Consider the following 22,226-nt stretch of genomic DNA (forward strand, 5'->3'; position numbering starts at 1 on the left):
ACACAGAGCGACACATGGATGTCGTAGAGCAATTGGACGTTGGCAGGGTGCGTCCGGTCGATCTGACCGGAGCATCCGGTCATCCTGAAATTTGCCAAGTGAAGGGGTAACAGCTAGTTTAGCCCATAGGGCTATAAATAAAAGGTGGTCTAGGCCATGGCTTGCCAATGAGCACCTCGAGGGACTTTGTGTCCATGCTTAAGAGTGCTTGGGAGCCCTCCATCTCATATATGCTTGATGGTGATCATTCGATTGTGTGAGAGAGCGATTCTAGTGCGATTGCATCATGAGGTTGTATCGAGTGGTACTAGGTGATCGAGTTGCAAGCCGATGGTGCTTGTTACTCTTGTAGATTGCCACCTCCTAGATGGCTTGGTAGTGGTCTCTGTCGAAGCCTGCAAGAAGCTTGTGCGGTGCTCCAAAGAAGAGCTTTGTCAGGGGCATTGTGCTCACCCCGTGGGAGCCGTGAATAGCAACTCTAGTAAAGCATGTCATTGAGCTACCCTCATTTTTGGAGTAGGTTCTTGCAGTGCTCGACGTGCGAGCTTGGCGGGTGATGTCAAATAGCCACCAAGCCACCAAGTGAGCGGTCGACACAACGGGAACTAGCGTGTTGGCAAGCACGTGAACCTCAGGAGAAAAATCACCGTGTCAACCTCATTCTTTCCGTTGGTTTGTAATTCCCTTTCACAAGCTTGTATTTACATTTCATATACATTGTGCTTGTGTAATTGCTCTTATAATTAGTTAGCTTGTGTAGCTTACTAGTTACCTTCTTGCTTGTGTAGCATAAAAAGTAGCTCCCTTGCGTGGCTAATTTGGTTTGTGTAATCTTGTTAGTTACATTGCTTAGTTTGTGTAGCTAAGTAATTGTGCTCTCTAATTTGGTATTGGTTGCCTTGTTATTGAGTATTGCTAGTGAGCTTAGGTAGCTTTGTGCTTTTGCTTACTAGCTTATGTGGGAGCTCCCTTGTTGCTTGAAGTACTAGTGGTATAGGTTTGTGTGACCTTGCTTCTAAAACTAGTTAGGTGAGCTCTAGCTAGCCTAACACCTTTGTTACATAATTAGGATCTTTATAAGGTGCTTGTAAACTTTGATAGAAGGGTGTAGTCTTGGCTAGACCAATTATTTTAATTCTGCACTTATTTCAGTTAGCCGGCGTGATTAGATTTTATTAATGACTATTCACCCCCCTCTAGTCATCATCTCAACCTTACATGTGTCCGGTCAATGCGGACCGGACGCAGGTCAGAGTCCGATCACAACTTAACGGCTCTATGGCAGGGAGAACTGACTGGAGCGTTCGATCTCCTTGACCAGAGCGTCCGGTCACCCCGCAGAACGCTGACGCAATCTCCTAACGGTTCGTTTTGAATTAGGGGGTATAAATACTTCCTCTATTCATCTAAGGGAGGTTTCTTGCCCATTTGATCAGCTGAGAAACACCCTTGAGAGTGCTTTGGAGAGCAAGAACCTAGTGAGGTGATTGAGATTTGAGAATCCAAGATTAAGGTCTTATTAGTGCAAGGAGAGTAGCAAGTGTGCATCCACCCTTCTCATCAGGCTTGTTGTGGTCAAGTGAGAGTTCGTGCTTGTTACTCTTAGTGATCGCCATCACCTAGATGGCTTGGTGGTGATCGGGAGTTTGGTGATCATCCGGCAGAGCATGTGGATGACCCAACTCAAGTTGAGAGCGGTTGTGGGTGATTCACCATGACAGAGTGTTGAAGAATCAACCCGTAGAGAGCACTTGATCCTTGTGCGGATTAAGGGGGAGCTACACCCTTGCACGGGTGCTCCAACAAAGACTAGTGGGGAGTGGCGACTCTCCGATACCTCAGTAAAACATCGCCGCGTTTCTTCTCCTCTCTTTACTTTGAGCATTAACATTTGAGCAATTCAATTCTTGTCTTTACATTCTTAGAATTGCCATGCTCGAGTAGGATTGGAACTTAAGGTGCTAAACTTTTATGCGGTAGATCAATAGAATCACATTCAAGGCACAAGGGGTGAAGTGGGCTAAGTGTAGGGTTTAATTATTGCAAAGAATTTTAGAATTAGCCCAATTCACCCCCTCTTGGGCATCTTGATCCTTTCACCGCTGTCGTGTTGCTGCTTGGTTGTTGCGCTGCCGTCGCATCCACCTCTGCCGCCTCACATCGCGACGTTGCCGTTGTCGTCGTGTCGCTCCTGTACGCGTGCTGCATCGCGTTGCCTCTCCCTGTCCTGGTTGGGTGTCGTCCGCACGTGGTCGTACGTGCCACCGTCGCTTTGCCATTTATGGCACTGTGGCCGCGTGGGCCACGCCGGTTGGGCGTGCATGCCAGTCGTCTTGTGTCGACGCGTGGGACTCTCGGTCCCACCGCTCATGTCTCGCCTAGGCGCACAGCCGTGCCACTGTCGCTGCCCGTGTTCCCCTGCCTTTTCCCCTACCGCCGCTGCTGCGCTGCAACAATACCTAGATGCGTGAGGCGCCTCTCATTAATTCTGAACACCTGCCCCTGCGCTCTCTTGTCCTCTCACTGCTTGAGCGATTTTTTTATTTTTAACACTTTTTGTAAACTAATTTTAAATCTAACACTATTTATTTTTTTTTTCCAAAACTAACACTTTTGGCCGTGCCTATTCTATGGCACGGCGAAACTTCTATCCCACGTCATGCATGGTGGCGCGGCTAGAGGGATGACATGGCAACGACCGGGGCGCTGACCGGTGACGTGGCAGGGGCTGTCGTGCCGTGGATCTAGGCACAGCATTGCCGCGCCACGGCGCATGGCGCGGCAAGCGGTGGGAGGTACAACAGCAGGGGACTACTGTGCCTGTGCCTGTGCCTACTGTAGCAGCCGATGAAGATGCAACAGCAGGGGCACTACTATGCATGTGCTACTGTAGCAGCCGATGGTGACACAACTATAGGTGCTTCATGTGCATGTTGTTCTGAGCGTGCAACCATGCGCTTCCACGCCGGTGGAGTGCATGCAGTGGAGTGCATGCAGTTGCCTACTGCTTTGCAGGTGAAGGGACATGTTGCCCCATCAAATCACCTAGCCTCTAGCTATGTATTGTATGTATGTTCATTCTTTTAATAGGAGGAGATTACATGTTATTGTACTATATTTTACTACTTTTGTTTGGATGTAAGTTCTATGTTCAACTAATGTAAATTGATTATTTGTAAATAAGAATAGTCCGCAAACTATTATTTGATCTTTTTTTGGCTTTTTCTGATTTTTTGTATGTTTTATTTGGTTCCCCTTTGAAATTTTCCAATTTGGCTTCCATGCAAATAATCTAGCTATTTTTTTGGTTTTTTTATTTATTTTCTGTATGTTTTATTTTGTTCTCCTTTGATATTTTCTAATTTGACTTACATAAAAATAATCTAGTTATTTATTTGTGTTGTTTGGATAGTTCTTTTGTTTATTTGATCTAGATCCAAGGGTCATGAAAATCAAGTGTTGTATGGACCAGAATCACTCGATTTTTTATCGGTTGCCGATCGGGTGTTGGGGAGTCGTCCAACACTAGAGTGTCATGGCTCCCAAAATCACTCACCCTATGGATAGAGAATTTTCAACGGTCAGTAAACAAAGCGCAAAACTGACCAACCGAGTGATAGTAGCTCCACGGAAAAGCAACTCTTCCAGCAAGCAAGCATAGGCTGACACGCACCACACGATGAGAGAGAGAGAGGGAGAGGGAGAGAGATGGAAGGGTGGGGGCGGGTCTGTGCCTATGCCTATCAGCCTGTGCTTGCTTGATGGAAGGGTGGGCGTGCTTGTTTCTTATACTTTGTACTTCATGTTGCTAAGTAGTTACCACCTCACTCCAAAGCTTACATCACGCGTTCAGAATGATTGTGAATATTGTATGCTTAGGGTAATCATGACTACATAAGTTGTCTGTATTGTGTGTTTTTACTTGTTTTAGTGGTTGTTTGGCTACTTCCATTCTACCTTCTGGACTTCTCAAATGTCTGTTCAGCATTGCGAATTTGCGAACCTTGCCGATATGTTGAGTCATTGTTATTCTAGTGTCTTATTTGATTGTATGATTCATACATTAGCTATTTGTTTCATCTTACCTCTGTTTAATTTATTTGATTTGATGTGCACATGGAGGTTTGTGTTAGATCATAGGAACTAAGATATGGCAGTTAACTTTCATCAAATGATATATAACCAACTGTGTTTGCAGTTAGGGTAATTAATAGAAACAACTCTTCCAGCAAGCAAGCACAGGCTGACAGGCACAAGCACAGGCCCGCCCCCACCCTTCCATCTCTCTCCCTCTCCCTCTCTCATCGCGTGGTGCCTGTCAGCCTGTGCTTGCTTGCTGGAAGAGTTGCTTTAGCTACCGTCACTCGATTGCTCAGTTTTGCGCTTTGTTTACTGACCGTTGAAAATTCTCTACCCATGGGGTGAGTGATTTTGGGAGCCGTGTGTAGGGTCGAGATGGCGGACTAGAGGGGGTGAATAGTCTTTTCTAAAATTAATCGCGTTGGCTAACCGAAACAAGTGCAGAATTAAAACTATCGGTCCAGCCAAAACTACACACCTCTATCTATGTTCTCTAGCATCTTCCAAAGATACTAATTAAGCAACAAAGGTGCCAGACTAGCTAGAGCTCACCTAACCAATTCTAGAAGCAAGGTCACACAAACCTATGTCACTAGTACTTTAAGCAACAAGAGAGCTCCTATACAAACTAGTAAGCAAAAACACAAAGCTATCTAAGCTTACTAGCAATGCTCAATAATAAGGCAACCAATGCCAAATTAGAGAGCGCAAATACTTAGCTACACAAACTAAGTGATGTGACTAACAAGGTTACACAAACCAAATTAGCCACATAAGGGAGCTACTTCTATGCTACACAAGCAAGAAGGTAACTAGTGAGCTACACAAGCTAACTAATCATAAGAGCAACTACACAAGCACGATGTATATAAAAGTAATCACAAGCTTGTGTAAGGGAATTACAAACCAACGGGAAGAACAAGGTTGACATGGTGATTTTCTCCTGAGGTTCACGTGCTTGCCAACACGCTAGTCCCCATTGTGTCGACCGCTCACTTGGTGGTTCGGCGGCTAATTGGCATCACCCGCCAAGCCCGCACGTCGAGCACTGCAAGAACCTACCCCAAAAGTGAGGGTAGCTCAATGACATGCTTTACTAGAGTTGCTCTTCGCGGCTCCCGTGGGGCGAGCACAATGCCCCTCACAAAGCTCTTCTCTGGAGCACCACACAAGCTTCTTGCGGGCTTCGACAGAGACCACCACCAAGCCGTATAGGAGGTGGCAACCTCCAAGACTAACAAGCACCACCAGCTTGCAACTCGATTACCTTGTGCCACTCGATGCAACCTCAGATGCAATCGCACTAGAATCGCTCTCTCAAATAATCGGATGATCACTATCAAGCATATGTGAGATGGAAGGCTCCCAAGCACTCACAAGCATGGACACAAAGTCCCTCGAGGTGCTCAACTCCATCCATGGCCGAGACCTCTTTCTATTTATAGCCATACAGGCTAAACTAGTCGTTACCCCTTCACTGGGTGTTTTTTGGGTTGACAGGACGTGCCAGTCATATCGATCGAACGGTGGACCTCTGCATCCGATCAATGAATGCTCGCCACGTGTCATCTCCATTCAACCTCAGTCACTTGATCTTAATGGTCAAGTGATGACCAGACGTAGCTGCTCAAAGTGACTGGACGCAGAACCCCAACGTACGGTTGTTTCTAGTAAGGTTCTAGTCACCATCGGACGTGTTCGGTCGGTCATGATCGGACGTAGCGTTAGCGTCCGGTCCTTCTCTAACTTTTCTGTGTTACCTACGTCACCATACGTCAGCCTGACTGGACGCACCCTATCAGCGTCTGGTCCTTCCAGCACCAGCATCCGGACGAAGACGGACACCTGCATGCTCTCTACAGCCACTGACCGGACGTAGGACCCCAGCGTCCGGTCACCACGTGACCAGCGTCCGGTCTACTCTATGAGACCCTGTCTTTTCTATATAGGGCGTCGGTGGAGTTTGAACCCTTGCCTCCGTTCCTTCACCGAGTTGATCCACATCAACTCCAACTTTATCTCCTTTGTAAATGTGCCAACACCACCAAGTGTACACCACCATGTGTATGTGTGTTAGCATTTTCACAAACCTTTTCCAAAGGATTAGCCACTCAACTTGCCATGCCACTCAATCCTAGCAACGATGCAAAGTTAGATCACTCGAGTGGCACTTAGATGACCGATATGTAAACAAGTTTGCCCCTCTTGATAATACGGCCATCTATCCTAAACCCAGTCATCAACTTCTCTACACATCTATGACCGATGAAATAAAATGTCCTAGGTTATACCTTTGCCTTGCGCATTCCATTCCATCTCCTTCAATGTCGATGCAACACATGCACCAACATGATCAACAATGATATGATCCACTTCATATCATCACGTGATCATATTGGTTCACCGATCTTGACTTCACTTGCTTTTCACTGTTGCCTTCGTCCATCGGCGCTAAGTCTTGCTCAAGCTTCACCACCACACGGTCCATCGCTCTAAAGCCTCTGACTTGCCATTCACGCTTACAACCAGTCTATCAAGCCAAGTCTTGTCTTGATCTTCTCCACCTTGATCGCATGACTCAATGTCATGTCTCATATGCAATGAGCTCCTTCATCATCACATGTGTGAGCTTTGCAACATCTCCAAGCTATTTTCACCTTCATGGCATATGTTGCTCACACATATGTACCTATGGACTAATCACCTGTGTATCTCACATAAACACAATTAGTCCACCTAGGTTGTCACTCAATTACCAAAACCACACAAGGACCTTTCAATCTCTCCCTTTTTGGTAATTGATGATAACTCTACAAAGATATAGAAATTAAGCTCTTTTGGATTCATGTTGCTTTCCCAAGCAATTTTACCATATGAAAATGATTTTTGGACAAGTACCACAAACCCGAGATGGTAGTATTTGCTCCCCCTACATATATGCTAGAGTGTTTGATTTGAAGCTCGCACATATGCATAGATTAAAATTGTGAGAGAGTAATTACTACTAAATGATGCTAAGGTGTATAGAATAAACCTTTGAAGCATGTACCAATCGGAGTTGCACCTTTAAGTTCATCCTTAGCACCATGGTTAGCTAGATATCACTTGAAAATAAAAGCACTAGATACCTTGTGAGATCTACATTAAAAGCAAGGTACTAGCATCACTTGAAAAGCATACCAAGTGTCTAGCTATCATCCTATGTATGCTAGTTATCAAATCATCATTTAAGTTCTACAACTAGCATACACCACATAAGCATGCATATTAAATTTGAAAGCTTATGCAATGCAAGCAAGCACATGAATATGCACATATCAAATGCAATCAATCAATGTTCATGAGCTTGCTCCCCCTACTTATGTGCTTCTCTTGTCAAAGAATTTTGATCCATCTCTTTTCTTCAATGTTGCTCCCTCTTTATCCATGTCCATGTCCAACCTCTACTTCTTTGAGCTTTTATATCTTATCTCTCCCCCTTATATAATCTCAATCTCAAAGCTTTCGTATCTTTATACAATCTCTCTCCCTTTATCATCAATTTCCATCAAAGATGTGCTTCTCATTGATGCAAAGGTATGCATTTTGGGTAGATGGTTGAGGCTTGAATCTTGCATTTTTTATGGACATCACTTGATTGTTGGAATGACACTATTTGTAAATACCACTTGTAACTTGTACCACTTGTATCTTGTGTAGGGCTTCTTGAGATACCACACATAAGATTTTTTATCTTGAGATCAATTTGTGGGACACCTCCCCCTATGTGATAGCATGGGTCATTCATTTGATACACTTGAGCTCTTGTAGGTGATAGATGCATTCTTCATTTGATGATTACTTAAAGTTGAGGATCACTTATGGAACCATCGTCTTGCATGATTGATACCATGTGTAGATATGATATCACTTGAAAGAATTTTCTAGTATGGAACCACTTGTTGGATTTATCAATAAAAATCATTTCTTGAACATTTGCTATCTTCATGAGTACCGCCTATAGGATATCACTTGTGAGTTGATCTAGACATCATTTGTAGATTCTTGATGAAATGCTTGAGTCTAGATACGACTTGATATACATTTGTATTATTGTCTTGTGCTTGTACTCTTATCACTATCATGAGCTTTTATGGTTAACTTGAACTAAATTGATTTGCCTAAGCTTTCAAGTCCGGTTTGAACCAATGACAAGCTTCTTCACACCTCTTGCAAGGGTTATCTTGCCAATATTGTACTTGTCACTTGTTAGCAATCCAAATTAGATCAAGTACTTGGGATCGCTAGCTCATGAACAAATTCATATACTAACCACTAGATCAAGTAATAATTCAAGCAATAGTGGTAGGTTATGAATTTAAACATTTCATTTGTTATGCATGATCCTATGAAGCATGTACTATATGCACTAACCGCATACTAGTAAGGGATAAAATGATCATGCACATTACAATAATACCTTTGCCATGTTGGAGTAGAGGATAGTCATATAGATTCCAATTCATTACTCCAATAGCAATGTGAAGTCAGTCAGCGCATACTAGTAAGGGATGAAATGATCATGCACATTACAATGCCCCGCTCAGATCCACGGCATGGCAGCCCCTGCCACATCACCGATCAGCGCTCCGGTCATCGCCGCATCATCCCTCTTGCCACGCCACCATGCATGACGTGGCACAGGCGTTTTGCCACGCCATGGAAATAGGCGCGGCCAAAAGTGTTAGTTTTGAAAAAAAAAAATAAACAGTGTTAGATTTGCTGAAGCTTTCTGTTCGGCTTCAGTTAATAATGGCTCAGGTTTTCATCCATATCCAACACTGAATCATTGAAAGATAACCCATAAATTCTAATGTTTCAGTCATTGAAAGATATAAACTAAATGATCTTGAATTCCATCAGGTCGACAAGGCTGCTAGTAACGTGTGTGAGCCGACATCAGAGGAGATGCAGGATGCTGCTTTCCCGTCTGACGAAGAGGAGGATGAAGACGTTGATGAAACGCGTTTGATCAAGATTCAGATTCGTCACAAAATAGCGACCACGATGACGATGATGCTAAGTAGACTATTTCTGGTATTCAATTATGGTGATGTATTTTTTAATTGAATTATCAAGCTTGATTTTTGTCAAGTTTGTAAACTAGGCATCGCTGAAAGGTTGCACAGAATTTTGACAGGGTCTGGAGCGGTTGTCGTCGCTTCGTCGGCGCGGTTCGAGCAGAGGGAGTCGCTGGCGCTGGCCGGCGGTCAGGATTAGGGTTTGGGAAAGCCCAACGGGGTTTAGGGGACCGGACTCCCGGAAATTAGGGATGAACCGCCACCAGAAAAGTGGTTGGGCTGGGCCTTTTCGGCCTCGACTCGTTAGCAACTTGATGAGCCTTATCGTCGATATTATTCTTGATTTTTTTAAAACGTTTTCTAAAAAATAATTTCATGAATGAAACATTGTCCTAATCTGACAAGTGGGGTTTATAAAAAAAATTGACGAGTGAAGTATATTTCTTCAATTTTTTATTTGGGCAATTTTTTTTGCACAAGACATTTATAAATTATTACAAAAACTCCATTGTTATTGTTTCCGAGAAAACATGTAATTAGATACCTCATAATAATATGGAAGCAAGAACAACTCCAAGAGATCTTTTATATTCTTCTATATTGGTACGAATAGCTTCTTTAATTAGGTCTTCAAATGTTGCCATCATCTATTTTTGGTTTCTCGCTAATTAAAGACGGGGAGCATGATTGGCTATTCAAAGCGTACACAAGATATAGAGAAATTTATATAGTTATCTAAATGAGGATTCAGATAAAGAGTTTAAGAACACTTTTGGAGATGCTCTTGTATTCCTCATGGGATGATTGGGAGTGCTATGTTCCTACGACAATTACATATTCTGTACCGTTTCATTAACAAATAATAATGTTGCTGGTAAGGGATGAATGCAATCGCGATCAATCGACTATCACAGACACATTTTCAGTCACTTTTGTTCGATACAAGTTGCTCAGCTGTTGTTTTTATTTTGCACATGTCACGCCCGTAAGAGAGAGGTGCTATTCTCATTGTCAAGGTTGGTTGGCCAGGAGAAACAAAATGCTCCCTACGGCCTACGCTGTGCGGACACAACACGACGCAACCGCAGCATACCACGCTAGATTTATGGTAACCGTAGCTGTCAGGCCTCCGTGATGTTTGCTCAAGAAATCACAGGTGGATATATGCTAGTGTTTGGCAAAATTGTAAGTTATCAGCACCCCTGAATTTACTACTGTATGTTACACAAATAACTACTACTGGATGATACAGGTTTATTGGCAGCGCCTTGTGATATCTTCTTCTTCAATCTTCAACAATATAATTTGCACACGACAACTGACTACTGACTCTCCTTTCAGAAAGGCCCCCGCGTCGTCCCGACGGGCGGCTCGGGCGGCTCTCCTAGCCCTCGCACCGGCATCCCCGCAACCCTAGCGGCGCCTACGCCGCCACCGGAGCTGCCGGCCAGAGGCCCGGCGAGCAGCGAGGAGGGCGGCGGCGCGGCAATCTCGCTCTCCTCCTCACCCATCACTCTCCTTCCTCCCTCCTTTCCCATCCCGGTGGGCTGCGTCGAGCAGCGTGACCGGGCCTGCTCCGGGGTCCGGTGGCGGGATCTGCGCGGGTGGTCGGAGTGCTCGGCGGCCGAGCATGCCCACGCCCTCTCCAACTGCCTCCTCCCTCCCTTGCTCTGGCTCCGGTCGGGCATGGCCGCTTTGGCCAAGCTGCTGGCCGGTCTCGGCTGGATCTCACAGGGGAACGAGAGGAGGCTGCTCCGGCATGCACGGCGACTGGATCTGGACGGTGCCTGGCCTAGGCTCCGACGTGCTGCGGTGATGGTGGCCAGATCCCCTTTGACGCTGGCCAGCTGAGGCGCCTGCTACGGTGGCTCAGGTCAGCGGATTCGGGGTGCTGGGGGCCGGATCCGGTGTCCCTGGGGCCGGTGGTTGTGCAGCATGGATCCCCTCTCGATCCGGTGGCCTGCTGGCTGGAACCGGTGGTTTCTTTGCCGGATACGGCGGGCAGCCCATGCGTCCGTGGCGGTGGCTCCAGCCTGGGTGCTGGGAACGGCGCCGTTGGCTGGGGCTGCAGGCGTTTGGTGCTTGGCACTCCCATTGTGGCATCCTGCGTCTTCCGCGCCCAGTGCCAGTGATGTGGTTTCACCGAGATCCACAGAGGACTGGGGAGCGGGCGTGACGGCGGCAGTTCAGCGCGGAGGTTGCTGGAGGTGTTGTGCGGCGTGATTGTTGCGGGGCCGGCTCGGTAGGGGGTGGGGACGTTGGTGGGTTGGGCGACTGGGGCTTCTTCTGATCCCGACCCTCTTCTCCCTGCCATCTGCCTTTCCCCTTCCTCGGGCTGGTTTTCATGGTGGAGCTGGCCGGTTCTGCCTGCTGCTGGCCGGCATTGCCGGTTGCGGTGGGGGGCGGACTCTCCTGCGGGTTCCCCCTACGCTTCTCCTAGTCGGCGTCCCTAGGGGCGGCGTCTAGGCGCCGCACCCTGGGGTTGGGCCTCTGGCGGCGACGGTGTGGAGGTGGTTTGAGGTGGGGGCGAAAGCGTGGACGACGACGTCTACGGACATCGTTCCCTTCTTGAAGGCGTCCTTTCCTACCTCTTCTCCTACCGTACTGGATGTTGCAGGTGAAAACCTTCCTTGGCGGGCTACATGTCGGCGCGTTTAGTGTTGTTTCCTCCTTGGAGGCATGGCTAGGCATTCCAGTTTCGCCATTGATCCTTGCTGTTTGGTGTCGCTCGGCAGGACGTTGTCTTCTTCGGTCATTGTTAGTTGATATTTGAGTTGTTTAGTTGGGTCGTTCTGACCAAGTTGGATGAAGTAGTGGTGTGAGTTGTGATAGTTGTCCAGTTGTTGTACCAAAGTTGCTAGGACGAGTGGTGCACTCTCCTGAGTTGTATGGTGTTTGGATCCAGTTTCCGCTCAAAAAACTGGATGAGCATGTCTTTTTTTTCTTTCATTGTCTGATAAAAATCGCGGCAAAGCTTTTGCCGTCCTTTCGAAAAAACAACTGACTACTGAGGTCCGAGGACGCATGGATGTGGGCATGTCCGCATTTTGGCGCCGATGGTTTCAGTGGAGTTGCAGGGTTTATTTGTGAACGGTGTGTTTGTTTCAGTGGAGTTGCACGGTTTGTGAACGGCCTGTTTGGTTTGAATCCAGGCAGGACTGACTTGGTATAAATTCCAAGCATCTATATTTTGAAGGTTTGGACTGGGATTGTTGTTTGGAATGGAGGGAGTATTATTTTAGTATCGAGGAGTATATGGACTACGGTCTTCTTGTTTCTAACGGTGTCATCACTCATCGGCACGAGATATTGACATACATCCTCGTCTCTGAACAAGTGTCGCTATGCTATTCGTGTCAAGATTTATAAAAAATATTAACAATATTTATATCTCTAAATAAGTTTGTTATAAAAATAGATTCAACAATCTATCTAACGATACTACTTGTGTACTATAAATAATGGTATTTTCTAATATATATTTGATCAAAGTTGAAAGAGCTTGACTCCTAGGAAACGGAGAACGACACTTATTTATTTAGGGATGGAGAAATTACAAATATAGCACTTAAAATGCAGCCGTTGAAGCGTATAATGTATTGCAAAATGAACTCAGTTTTGTATCTGCCGCAGTCAAAGTTCAGAGCATTATTTTTAGACAATTGCTACCTTACAATCGGTTGTTTCGAACAAACCCAGCACCCGATTTTTCTCTCTCCCAACCAACACTGCTTACTGTCGTGCGCCTCAGAAGTTCCGAGCTGGCCGCCGCCGCCGCCCTAGGCCTGCTCCCTCTGCCGCCGCCGCCCCCAGGCCCGCTCCCTCCGCCGCCATCGGCCCCAGGCCCGGCAGTCGCAGCGGTTTCGCCGGCGTCGGGCATGTACTGCTCACGGAAGGGAAGGGAAGGGATAAGGTTGGGGAGGGTGGGACCCACCGCAATTTGATTTTTTTCTTCTGAAATTTATGAACAATTTGACATATATTTCTCTGATATCTGTAATCAATAGAAATAATTTGTTAATTTTTTCTAAAAAATTAGGCATATATTTCTTTGAGATCTGCAATCTCCCTAAATTACATGACTCTATCCAATAAATTACATTGAAGAAAAATATTTTAAATATAGTAATAAGATAGTTAAAAAATATAAAAAAATCAGGTGTCCAAAGCTTAAAAGCACTCCGTAATTGACTAGACAGACTCTATTTTTATTACAAGAAGAGGATGAGGGAAGGCTCGGCTCAGGAATAGGAATCAAGCATGTGATGCATGCATAACACGCCACGGTCGGTCATGCTCGTACAAACTGGCAAATGTTTTTTTTTTATTAAAAAAGGAGCATGTTTTGATTGTAGTGCCGTATCGGTCCAAAGTTTTTGTCTGTCGGGTCGGTCCAACAGTTTAAAACTCGGTGAGTGGAAGCGCACGAGTACGGACGGCCCGGTCAGGGTGCGTACATACTACACACTAGAGCAAGCCGATTTACTATATAAAAAACCGTTTGAAATTGTCAAGTGTTTAGCCCATAATTAATCCGCTGCTGCTCCAACGTGTTAGGTGAGGCGACTGAAGCATCAGAGGGATTAGGCATCGTCCCTTCCACTTCCAGGCGAGCAGCTGCGCCGTTTCCGGTGGCGTCGACAGCCAGGAAACGCTAACTCGATCGCCTGGCCTTGGTAAGGTTTTCAGGCGGCTCAGAGTATGGTTTACAAGTACACAAGCAGCATCGAACGATCATTCTATTTGGATCGGTCGATCGAACACATGCAAACTCCTGATCATCATCATATACACCTGCTGCCTGTGCTGTGCTTCAAATTCGTCGTCGCATCGTGGTGCTCCAGACTAGCTACTAGGAGCAGTAATAATTAGTAGCAACACGTGCCGAGAGAGGCAGAGCGCTCCATGTGAACGAACGAACCGTGGCAGGCTGGGGAGTGAGTGTTGCACGCACCATCTGGCCGCACCAAGACGTACCGCGCAGCTGCACGCGCCGCCGTGGCCGTCGATCGATACGTGAACTTGTACCAAAGATATTTACGGAGCAGTAGTTGAGGGGGCTGGTGCAGCCGGGACCGCGGGCCCACCCAACAACCCACCGTGCCCGTGCCGTGCGTCGCCTGGGCTTGGACTTTGGACGCGCAGCGACGTACGCCCACGCACGCACAGCTTTGTTGGACTTGGACGGTTCCGGCCAGCTTTCCACCAACACCCGAACCCCCACCCGCTCTAGCTTTTCCACCTGCAGAGAGTGTCACTCACCGACCCACCATGCCGCTCGGCGCTGCCGGCGGCGCGGCCACCGCAGGGGGCTGGCCGGGGGGGCGATCCGCGATGCGACCTCCTGGGATGCCATCGCGTTCGCGTCAGCGTGGCGTCACCCCGAGTCGGGCTCCCACCAACCGAGCTGACCGGGACGAAATGCTTCGCCGCTCTCCGGTTGCGCCCGTGACGGTCCATGGTAGGTGAACCTGCTGGGCCAGTCTGAACCGGTCATGACTCATGACATAAACCGAATTTCCACAACCAAAGATGATTATGTGATAAGAGCTCCGCCCGTTTCAAATGATAAGTACTTCTATTTTTTCCTAAATATAATTTATAGCTGAAGATATGTTGCCTATAATTTATAGGATGGATAAAGTACTTAATATAGAGTAGTGCTAAAGTATCTGAATCGTAATTGGCTGTAAATTGGTATATATGAGCATGTCTACGCCCGTGTAGGATATCGAAGGCGTCATCAACAGTAGCAGCTGAACTTCGTCCCCCCAAGTGCATACGTTCAGCTTTCACCATTGCGCCACAGCGAGGACACGCTGTAGATCGTCTGATAATGTTTGGTTGTTCACTGTCCGTGCTGAATAACATTATGTGATAACAGCATCATGTGGCCTGTTTTTACAGCTTTGCATCACTTGCTCCCTATGGAACTGCTATAAAAAAAATTGCAGATGAGGAATTGAATTTCGAATGCTAAATTGCACTTGCATGAGTGGGGATTATGGGAGGTGAACCACATCAGTCCCGCCGAGAGGGCCGTACTACATCACCTGAACATAGCAGCTGTGACAGCCAGCTGAATCGAGCTACAAAACGGGCAACTGACAATACGCAAATGAACTGGTATGGCTCTGTTAGGCAAACTCGACGGGAAGACAAAGGTTCCCATGTCAGGCTCTGGAAATGCAGGATGCTCTAGTCTCCAAGTCCAACCCTTGTCCTGGACACATTCAAACACTTGAGAAGGTCAGGATGAACAGTGGCCATTAGGCCATCACCAACCGCAGGTCCGCAGCCACGGAAACGCTGGCAGCTCTGCTCAGGTCGGCTCGATGGGAGGAGAAGGATTCCGTAAAATGGCCACCACACAGCCGCTGCTAATGGGGTTGGTAAACGACGTTGACGTGGCGCCCCCGTCCCAGTCAACGAACCACAGCCCCGAGCCCAGCCTCTCTCTCACTCCCTCACCAACCCCGTAGGCCGTAGCTCTCTCTCCTACCCCACCCCACCACTCTCCCACTTCCACCCGGGTCCCACGCGTCATCCCCTAAGGCCCCACTCACCAACTCCCCAACTCCCTGTCCTCCCCTGCTCGTATATAACCCGGCACCTGCCGGTCCTCTGCCCTCCAGGAGATCAGAGCCCCGGCGAGGTCGCACACCGCACCAGCCATCGTCTCCTTCCTTCCTCTAGTACCATCCAACCAACCGCCCAGCGCAACGTTACCTGCCCGATCGACAAGCAACTCGTCCTTCCGAGAGAAAGAGAGCAAAGCTCAACGGCCGGAGAGATGGGTTCCGTGGACACGGCGGTCGCGGTGCCGGTGCCGGTGGCGGAGCCTGCAGCGGAGGAGCAGGCCGTGGTGTTCCAGTCCAAGCTTCCTGACATCGAGATCAACAACAGCCAGTCGCTGCAGACCTACTGCTTCGGGAAGATGAGCGAGGTGGCGGACCGCGCCTGCCTCATCGACGGGCAGACCGGCGCGTCGTACACGTACGCGGAGGTGGAGTCACTGTCCCGTCGCGCCGCGTCGGGCCTGCGCGCCATGGGCGTGGGCAAGGGCGACGTGGTGATGAACCTGCTCCGCAACTGCCCCGAGTTCGCCTTCACCTTCCTGGGCGCCGCGCGGCTGGGCGCCGCCACCACCACGGCCAACCCGTTCTACACCCCGCACGAGATCCACCGCCAGGCGGAGGCGGCGGGCGCCAAGGTCATCGTCACTGAGGCCTGCGCCGTGGAGAAGGTGCGCGAGTTCGCCGCGGGCCGGGGCATCCCCGTCGTCACCGTCGACGGCCGCTTCGACGGCTGCGTGGAGTTTGCCGAGGTGATCGCGGCCGAGGAGCTCGAGGCCGACGCCGACGTCCACCCCGACGACGTCGTCGCGCTGCCTTACTCCTCCGGCACCACCGGACTCCCCAAGGGCGTCATGCTCACCCACCGCAGCCTCATCACCAGCGTCGCGCAGCAGGTACACCATGCCATGCCGTATTCCACGTCTTACTCTTTCTCTCGCTGTCGTCTCTGTGTCTGTCGCCGTCGCCGCGGCCACGGTGACATCCCCGTCCATGTGGGGACAGGACAGCTGGGCCAACCTGTGCCGAGGAACATTCGTTAGGTGTCATGCGAATAGGCCGGCTCATCATAAATAAAATAATGGCGTGGATTCATCCGGCGTCGTTCTACGCCCGGCGCTGGCCGCGCTCAGGCCGCAGCTTCCTCAATTTGTTCGAATGCGGCAGGCCCACCTCATGTCCCCCGCCACTGTCTCCACCGGCACCACCGAACAAGTAGTGCCTGCTCGCTCGAATCTAAGAACCGTATCGTTTTAGCGAAATAACAGAATTTTTCTCTCACAACAAATCAGTATCAGCGTGAGCCGTTTTTTCAGCCAGCTGGACAGAGCCTAGTCAACCGGACGGACAACTGCGTCGAGATTCGTGCCGAGACGATCTCTGTTATTTGCATTGGCGCCAAAACATACTACATACTACTAGTAGTTTTGAACTTTATTCATACTTCATATATATGCAAATGCTGAAATGCAACTGACAGCTGCTGGGTGCTAACTGAAACTGACCACTCATGATGAAGGTTGACGGCGAGAACCCGAACCTGTACTTCAGCAAGGACGACGTGCTGCTGTGCCTGCTGCCGCTGTTCCACATCTACTCGCTCAACTCGGTGCTGCTGGCGGGCCTGCGCGCGGGCTCCACCATCGTGATCATGCGCAAGTTCGATCTCGGCGCGCTGGTGGACCTGGTGCGCAAGTACGTGATCACCATCGCGCCCTTCGTGCCGCCCATCGTGGTGGAGATCGCCAAGAGCCCCCGCGTGACCACCGCCGACCTCGCCTCCATCCGCATGGTCATGTCCGGCGCCGCGCCCATGGGCAAGGAGCTCCAGGACGCCTTCATGGCCAAGATCCCCAACGCCGTGCTCGGGCAGGGGTACGGGATGACGGAGGCGGGGCCCGTGCTGGCGATGTGCCTGGCGTTCGCCAAGGAGCCGTTCCAGGTCAAGTCCGGGTCGTGCGGCACCGTGGTGCGGAACGCGGAGCTGAAGATCGTCGACCCCGACACCGGCGACGCCCTCGGCCGGAACCAGCCCGGCGAGATCTGCATCCGCGGGGAGCAGATCATGAAAGGTGCGTGCGCCCCACTACCCCAGCCGTCGTTGTCTGACCTCCTTGTAGTTGTAGTCGTAGGCTTGTTGTAGCTCTCGTACTCGTACTGTGACTATCATCCATCCTTCCAACAAGCTTCACTTTCGCATGTCGTTAAGCGCCAACCCCGCACGCCACGCCCCTGACGTCGACCTGGCGCTTGAGGCCACGCCGATGGTACTGTCACGTGGGCCCATGTGGTGCTGCTGCACTAGTGGAGCACGAGTCCATTGTTTGGGTACAGCTTTGGTGATGTGGACAAAAAATTCCATTGTTTGGTCGGAGTACTTAGGTTGCAACTGATCCGTTTAGTCCCTGCGGTTAGGCCACGCAGCAACAGTCGCCCAAAACCCATTCGCAAATCGGCATTTAAACTGGGGGTGGGGGCATTTGAATGATTAGTCATTTAGTCTAGCAATAAAGGATGCAAGAAAAACCGGCTGACTAGTCGTTCCACGTGAATCAGCAGTTGAAGATCCTCTGCTTTGAACGAACCTCACCAACCATTCTCTGGAAGTGTAGGAGGCATTTCGACGTCTTTTTCGTCGTTTTCGTCATCGTCATATGAGGGAGCATCGTGCCATTGACACCGTCTGCAAAGCCACAGGGGGTAGAAAGAATTCCACTCGTCGACAAAGGCGCGCTAGAAAAGGGGTGGCGTGCTCGGTGGTGTTCCGTTCGTTCGCGCCAATTTGGTAGCTGGAGACTTTTTAAAAAGGGATTTGTTAGTGGTGATCTGGTCCAAGTTTTCCATTACGTTTGGCTCCCCGTCCACCGCACGTTTTCGCGTTTTCTGCATAGCAGCCGCGGGCGTGGTAGTTGCCGCTCCTCCAGCTGCCCGAAACAGCCCATCGTCGCCATGGCACGGCCGCGGCGTCCAAGTCGCAAGTCTCCTTTTTTTTTATTTGCGAAAAAAGGACCATGTGGCCACCACACCAATTGAGGGTGCACTGCAGCTAGCATAGCAAGTCTTGTTGGCATGTTTTTTTAGATACAAGAATTTTTAGAGAAGTCAAACTTTGGTGAAGAAAGTTGGACGCTCATGGTCATGGCGGGTCATGAACGTTCACGTCCATCGCCGGTGGTGGAACAGTCGACCTCGACCAGGAACCAACACCAACCAAATGCCCAATGCTGCTGCGCTGGCCTCCACTTGATCCACCTCCATACCATGCTTCCAATTCATCAAGTCACATTTGCCTGATTGCCATCGCCTGACCTGAGCTTGACTGCTTGCACCGCCACAGAATCGCATGATCCGACAGCATCACCGCGTCGGCGAACACGAAACACTAGCCGAGGACAGATGCAGAGAGAGAGCTTGCTTTTCTGCTGGACTTCCGAACGGCAGTTGGTTAGGTTATTGGTCTACCTAATATGAGCGCATGATTAGTCGTCGGTCCTACCTGGCGTGGGAGTGCGAGGGCGGCATCACGTCGCGTCCGCTGCAGAGTCATGTCCGTCGTTCTCTCGTCCTACCGATCTCTATCTGACGATATAGCCTTTGCTTTCTCTCTTTGTTTAAAAATTAAAAATCAAATTGCCTGACAATTTCTGCCATTGCTGAATTTTGTTTTACCATACCGGTCAGAGCTGCAAGATAGGTTCTGGCTCTGTCAAACTAACTTGATGCTACCACCAATCGATCATTCAGGTTACCTGAACGACCCTGAGTCCACGAAGAACACCATCGACAAGGACGGCTGGCTGCACACCGGCGACATCGGCTACGTCGATGACGACGACGAGATCTTCATCGTCGACAGGCTCAAGGAGATCATCAAGTACAAGGGGTTCCAGGTGCCGCCGGCGGAGCTCGAGGCGCTCCTCATCACGCACCCGGAGATCAAGGACGCCGCCGTCGTGTCGTAAGTCGCTCATCGATACCTTCTTCATATGGAACCACAACGCGCAGCCTGCACTGCCAGTTTCTTTGGATTAATTGAATTCTGAAAATCTTCTCCGTCTCTTCCCTCAGAATGAAGGATGATCTTGCTGGTGAAATCCCTGTCGCCTTCATCGTGCGGACCGAAGGCTCTGAAGTCACCGAGGATGAGATCAAGCAATTTGTCGCCAAGGAGGTAAAAGCAACACCATGTTTCTTATGCTTCCGTTGAACCAAACCAATACAAGAAATTATCCGCATTTGTTCAGGAACAATTATTTAGTAGTAAGACCAGAACACCGTTGCAGAAGTTTCTGCAAATAAAGAGCTGGGTCTTGAGACTGAAATCTCAAATAAATGTAATGCTGCAGGTGGTTTTCTACAAGAAGGTCCACAAGGTTTTCTTCACCGAATCCATCCCCAAGAACCCGTCCGGCAAGATCCTAAGGAAGGACTTGAGAGCCAGGCTCGCCGCCGGCGTTCACTGAGGCCGTATACAGCTTTTCAGACGGTCACACTGCTGCGAAAAAGCAATGTAATAGCGGTAACATTATTCATGGAACGGCAACAGAAGGGGCACGTATTAATCCTGTGCAAATATGTTGCCAAAAGAGGTTTTAGTTTGTTTGTTTGTTGGCCCTGTTTGTGTAATGTTCATAAACGATATATATAGATGTATAATCTATATTGTTTTTTACCCAAAGAACAAGGCTGATTACGGCAATACAGTTATGGAGTACCATGTTTCAGTTACCTGGATGTTTGTTTGTCACAAGTTATTGTAGCTCAATCACGCACCTATAGAACAGCTTAAGACGACAGTCAAAAAAAAAGAAGCTTAAGACAGCAATACCATGTAAGTTGTTAGATGCTAATCTAGTGCCGGTCTGCAAGTAAAACAACTGGATAATCAGATAAGCCATTGTAGCCATCTTCTTCTTCTTATTACATATTACTAATTGAAGGGACAACAAGATGCACTACTCCCACCATTATAAATTATAAGTCGCTTTGACTTTTTTTTACACCGAATTTACTATGTATACATAGCAAATTTGGTGTACCAAAAAAGTCAAAGCAACTTATAATTTAGAACGGAAGAAGAATATAATACTCTAAGGTAACCTCATGAATTTTATACCCTCAAAATTTTCATTCAAATTACCCTGTCATTGTTTATAAAAACTAAATTCCTAACAATTTGTCTCAAATACTCATCCCATGGTTATTATAACCCTCAAATTTTCATTCAAATCACATCATGCATAATAATTAGAAAAATAACCATAAATTGAGTCCATGTATGCTTGTAAATTACCTAGTTTTATTACTAATGGTGCATATAATACTAAGATAAATAATACATACATACTATGCTATCATGCAGATATACATACATGCTTACATGAGATGTAAATATAGCATTTCCATATTCATCAATCATGAAAAGTTCCTAACTACAAATATAACAAGATTTCATTTAAAACTATATTAATATCCAAAGAAATAATTCATTTAGGTATTTATTAGAGAAATTTATACATTTTCATGAATCATTCTATCATATCTATATTTGTCGGTGCAGAAAGTGACCAACACGTAAATATTTGTAGTTTTACCGTACGTTGTAGTCGGAGGTGGCCTAGCACTCAATGACACAGGGTTTATACTGGTTCAGGCAACGTGCCCTACGTCCAGTTTGAGTCGGTCGGTGACTTTATTCCTGAGCCCAGTTGCTCGAAGTTTGCAGTGGGGTTACAAACGAGAATGAGAAAGATGGGGTGTATGAGAGGTCCGGTCGGAAGAGCCGAGAGCGACAGGAGCTTCGCTACAAGCTAAGTGTTCAAGCGTGTGCTTGAGGTCCGAACCTGGCGGTTCTGTGGTTGTGGACTAGTGAACTTGGTCGATCTAATGAATCTAAAGGGACTGAGTTATGTTGGAAGGAGCACATCCCCTTTTATAGATAAAGGGGGTGGCTTTACAAGTGAGAGGGTGAGGGTACGTATGCTACTGAACTTTGTTGCCCATGCCGACGGGCACAAGATAATGGTAGGCGCCACAACACTGTTGATGTCACTATAGAATGTCAGATGCATGTGGGAGGTTGCGTTGTCTTCTTCAGGTATGTCAGACGTCGGTACCAGCATATACTGTTGATGCCCAGAGGTATGTGAGGAGTTACACCACGTTCACTCGGTACGGTAAATCCCGGCGCCTACAACACTGTCGATGCCCAGAGGCATGTGGGGGTGCCTTACCGTATGGGAGTTAATGGCGCCCACAATACTATAGGGGAAAATGTCGGGGCCTACAACACTGTTTGTGTTAGGAAGCTGTAGAGTACGGTTTCTGCAGGCGTACAGGGTATGGTCCCGGTATCGTGGTCTTACTTGTGCGCCCTGCCTTGCTTTGTCCGTTCGTTCCCTGGTCCTTTCCGAGCGAGCATCCCCGGTCGGTTGGTTCTAGTCGGCTCTGATTGTGCCAATCGGAGAAGAACAGTGAGCAGGTGCTTGGCGTATCCCCCGGTAAGAGAGCG

The 22,226-nt window shown here is 48.3% G+C and overlaps 1 protein-coding gene across 1 annotated transcript; it reads left to right on the forward strand.

Moving 5' to 3' along the window:
- Positions 1 to 15,779: 15,779 nt before the first annotated feature.
- LOC136475829 (4-coumarate--CoA ligase 3) lies at positions 15,780 to 20,443 on the forward strand. Its single transcript, XM_066473466.1, has 5 exons — positions 15,780 to 16,611; positions 17,235 to 17,787; positions 19,460 to 19,673; positions 19,784 to 19,886; positions 20,062 to 20,443. The coding sequence occupies exons 1-5, from the start codon at positions 15,934 to 15,936 to the stop codon at positions 20,176 to 20,178; spliced, it is 1,665 nt and encodes a 554-aa protein (XP_066329563.1). The 5' UTR covers positions 15,780 to 15,933; the 3' UTR covers positions 20,179 to 20,443.
- Positions 20,444 to 22,226: the final 1,783 nt, after the last annotated feature.

The sequence above is a fragment of the Miscanthus floridulus genome, chromosome 8 (assembly GCF_019320115.1).
Source record: "Miscanthus floridulus cultivar M001 chromosome 8, ASM1932011v1, whole genome shotgun sequence".
In the NCBI taxonomy this organism is placed as follows: Eukaryota; Viridiplantae; Streptophyta; class Magnoliopsida; order Poales; family Poaceae; genus Miscanthus; species Miscanthus floridulus.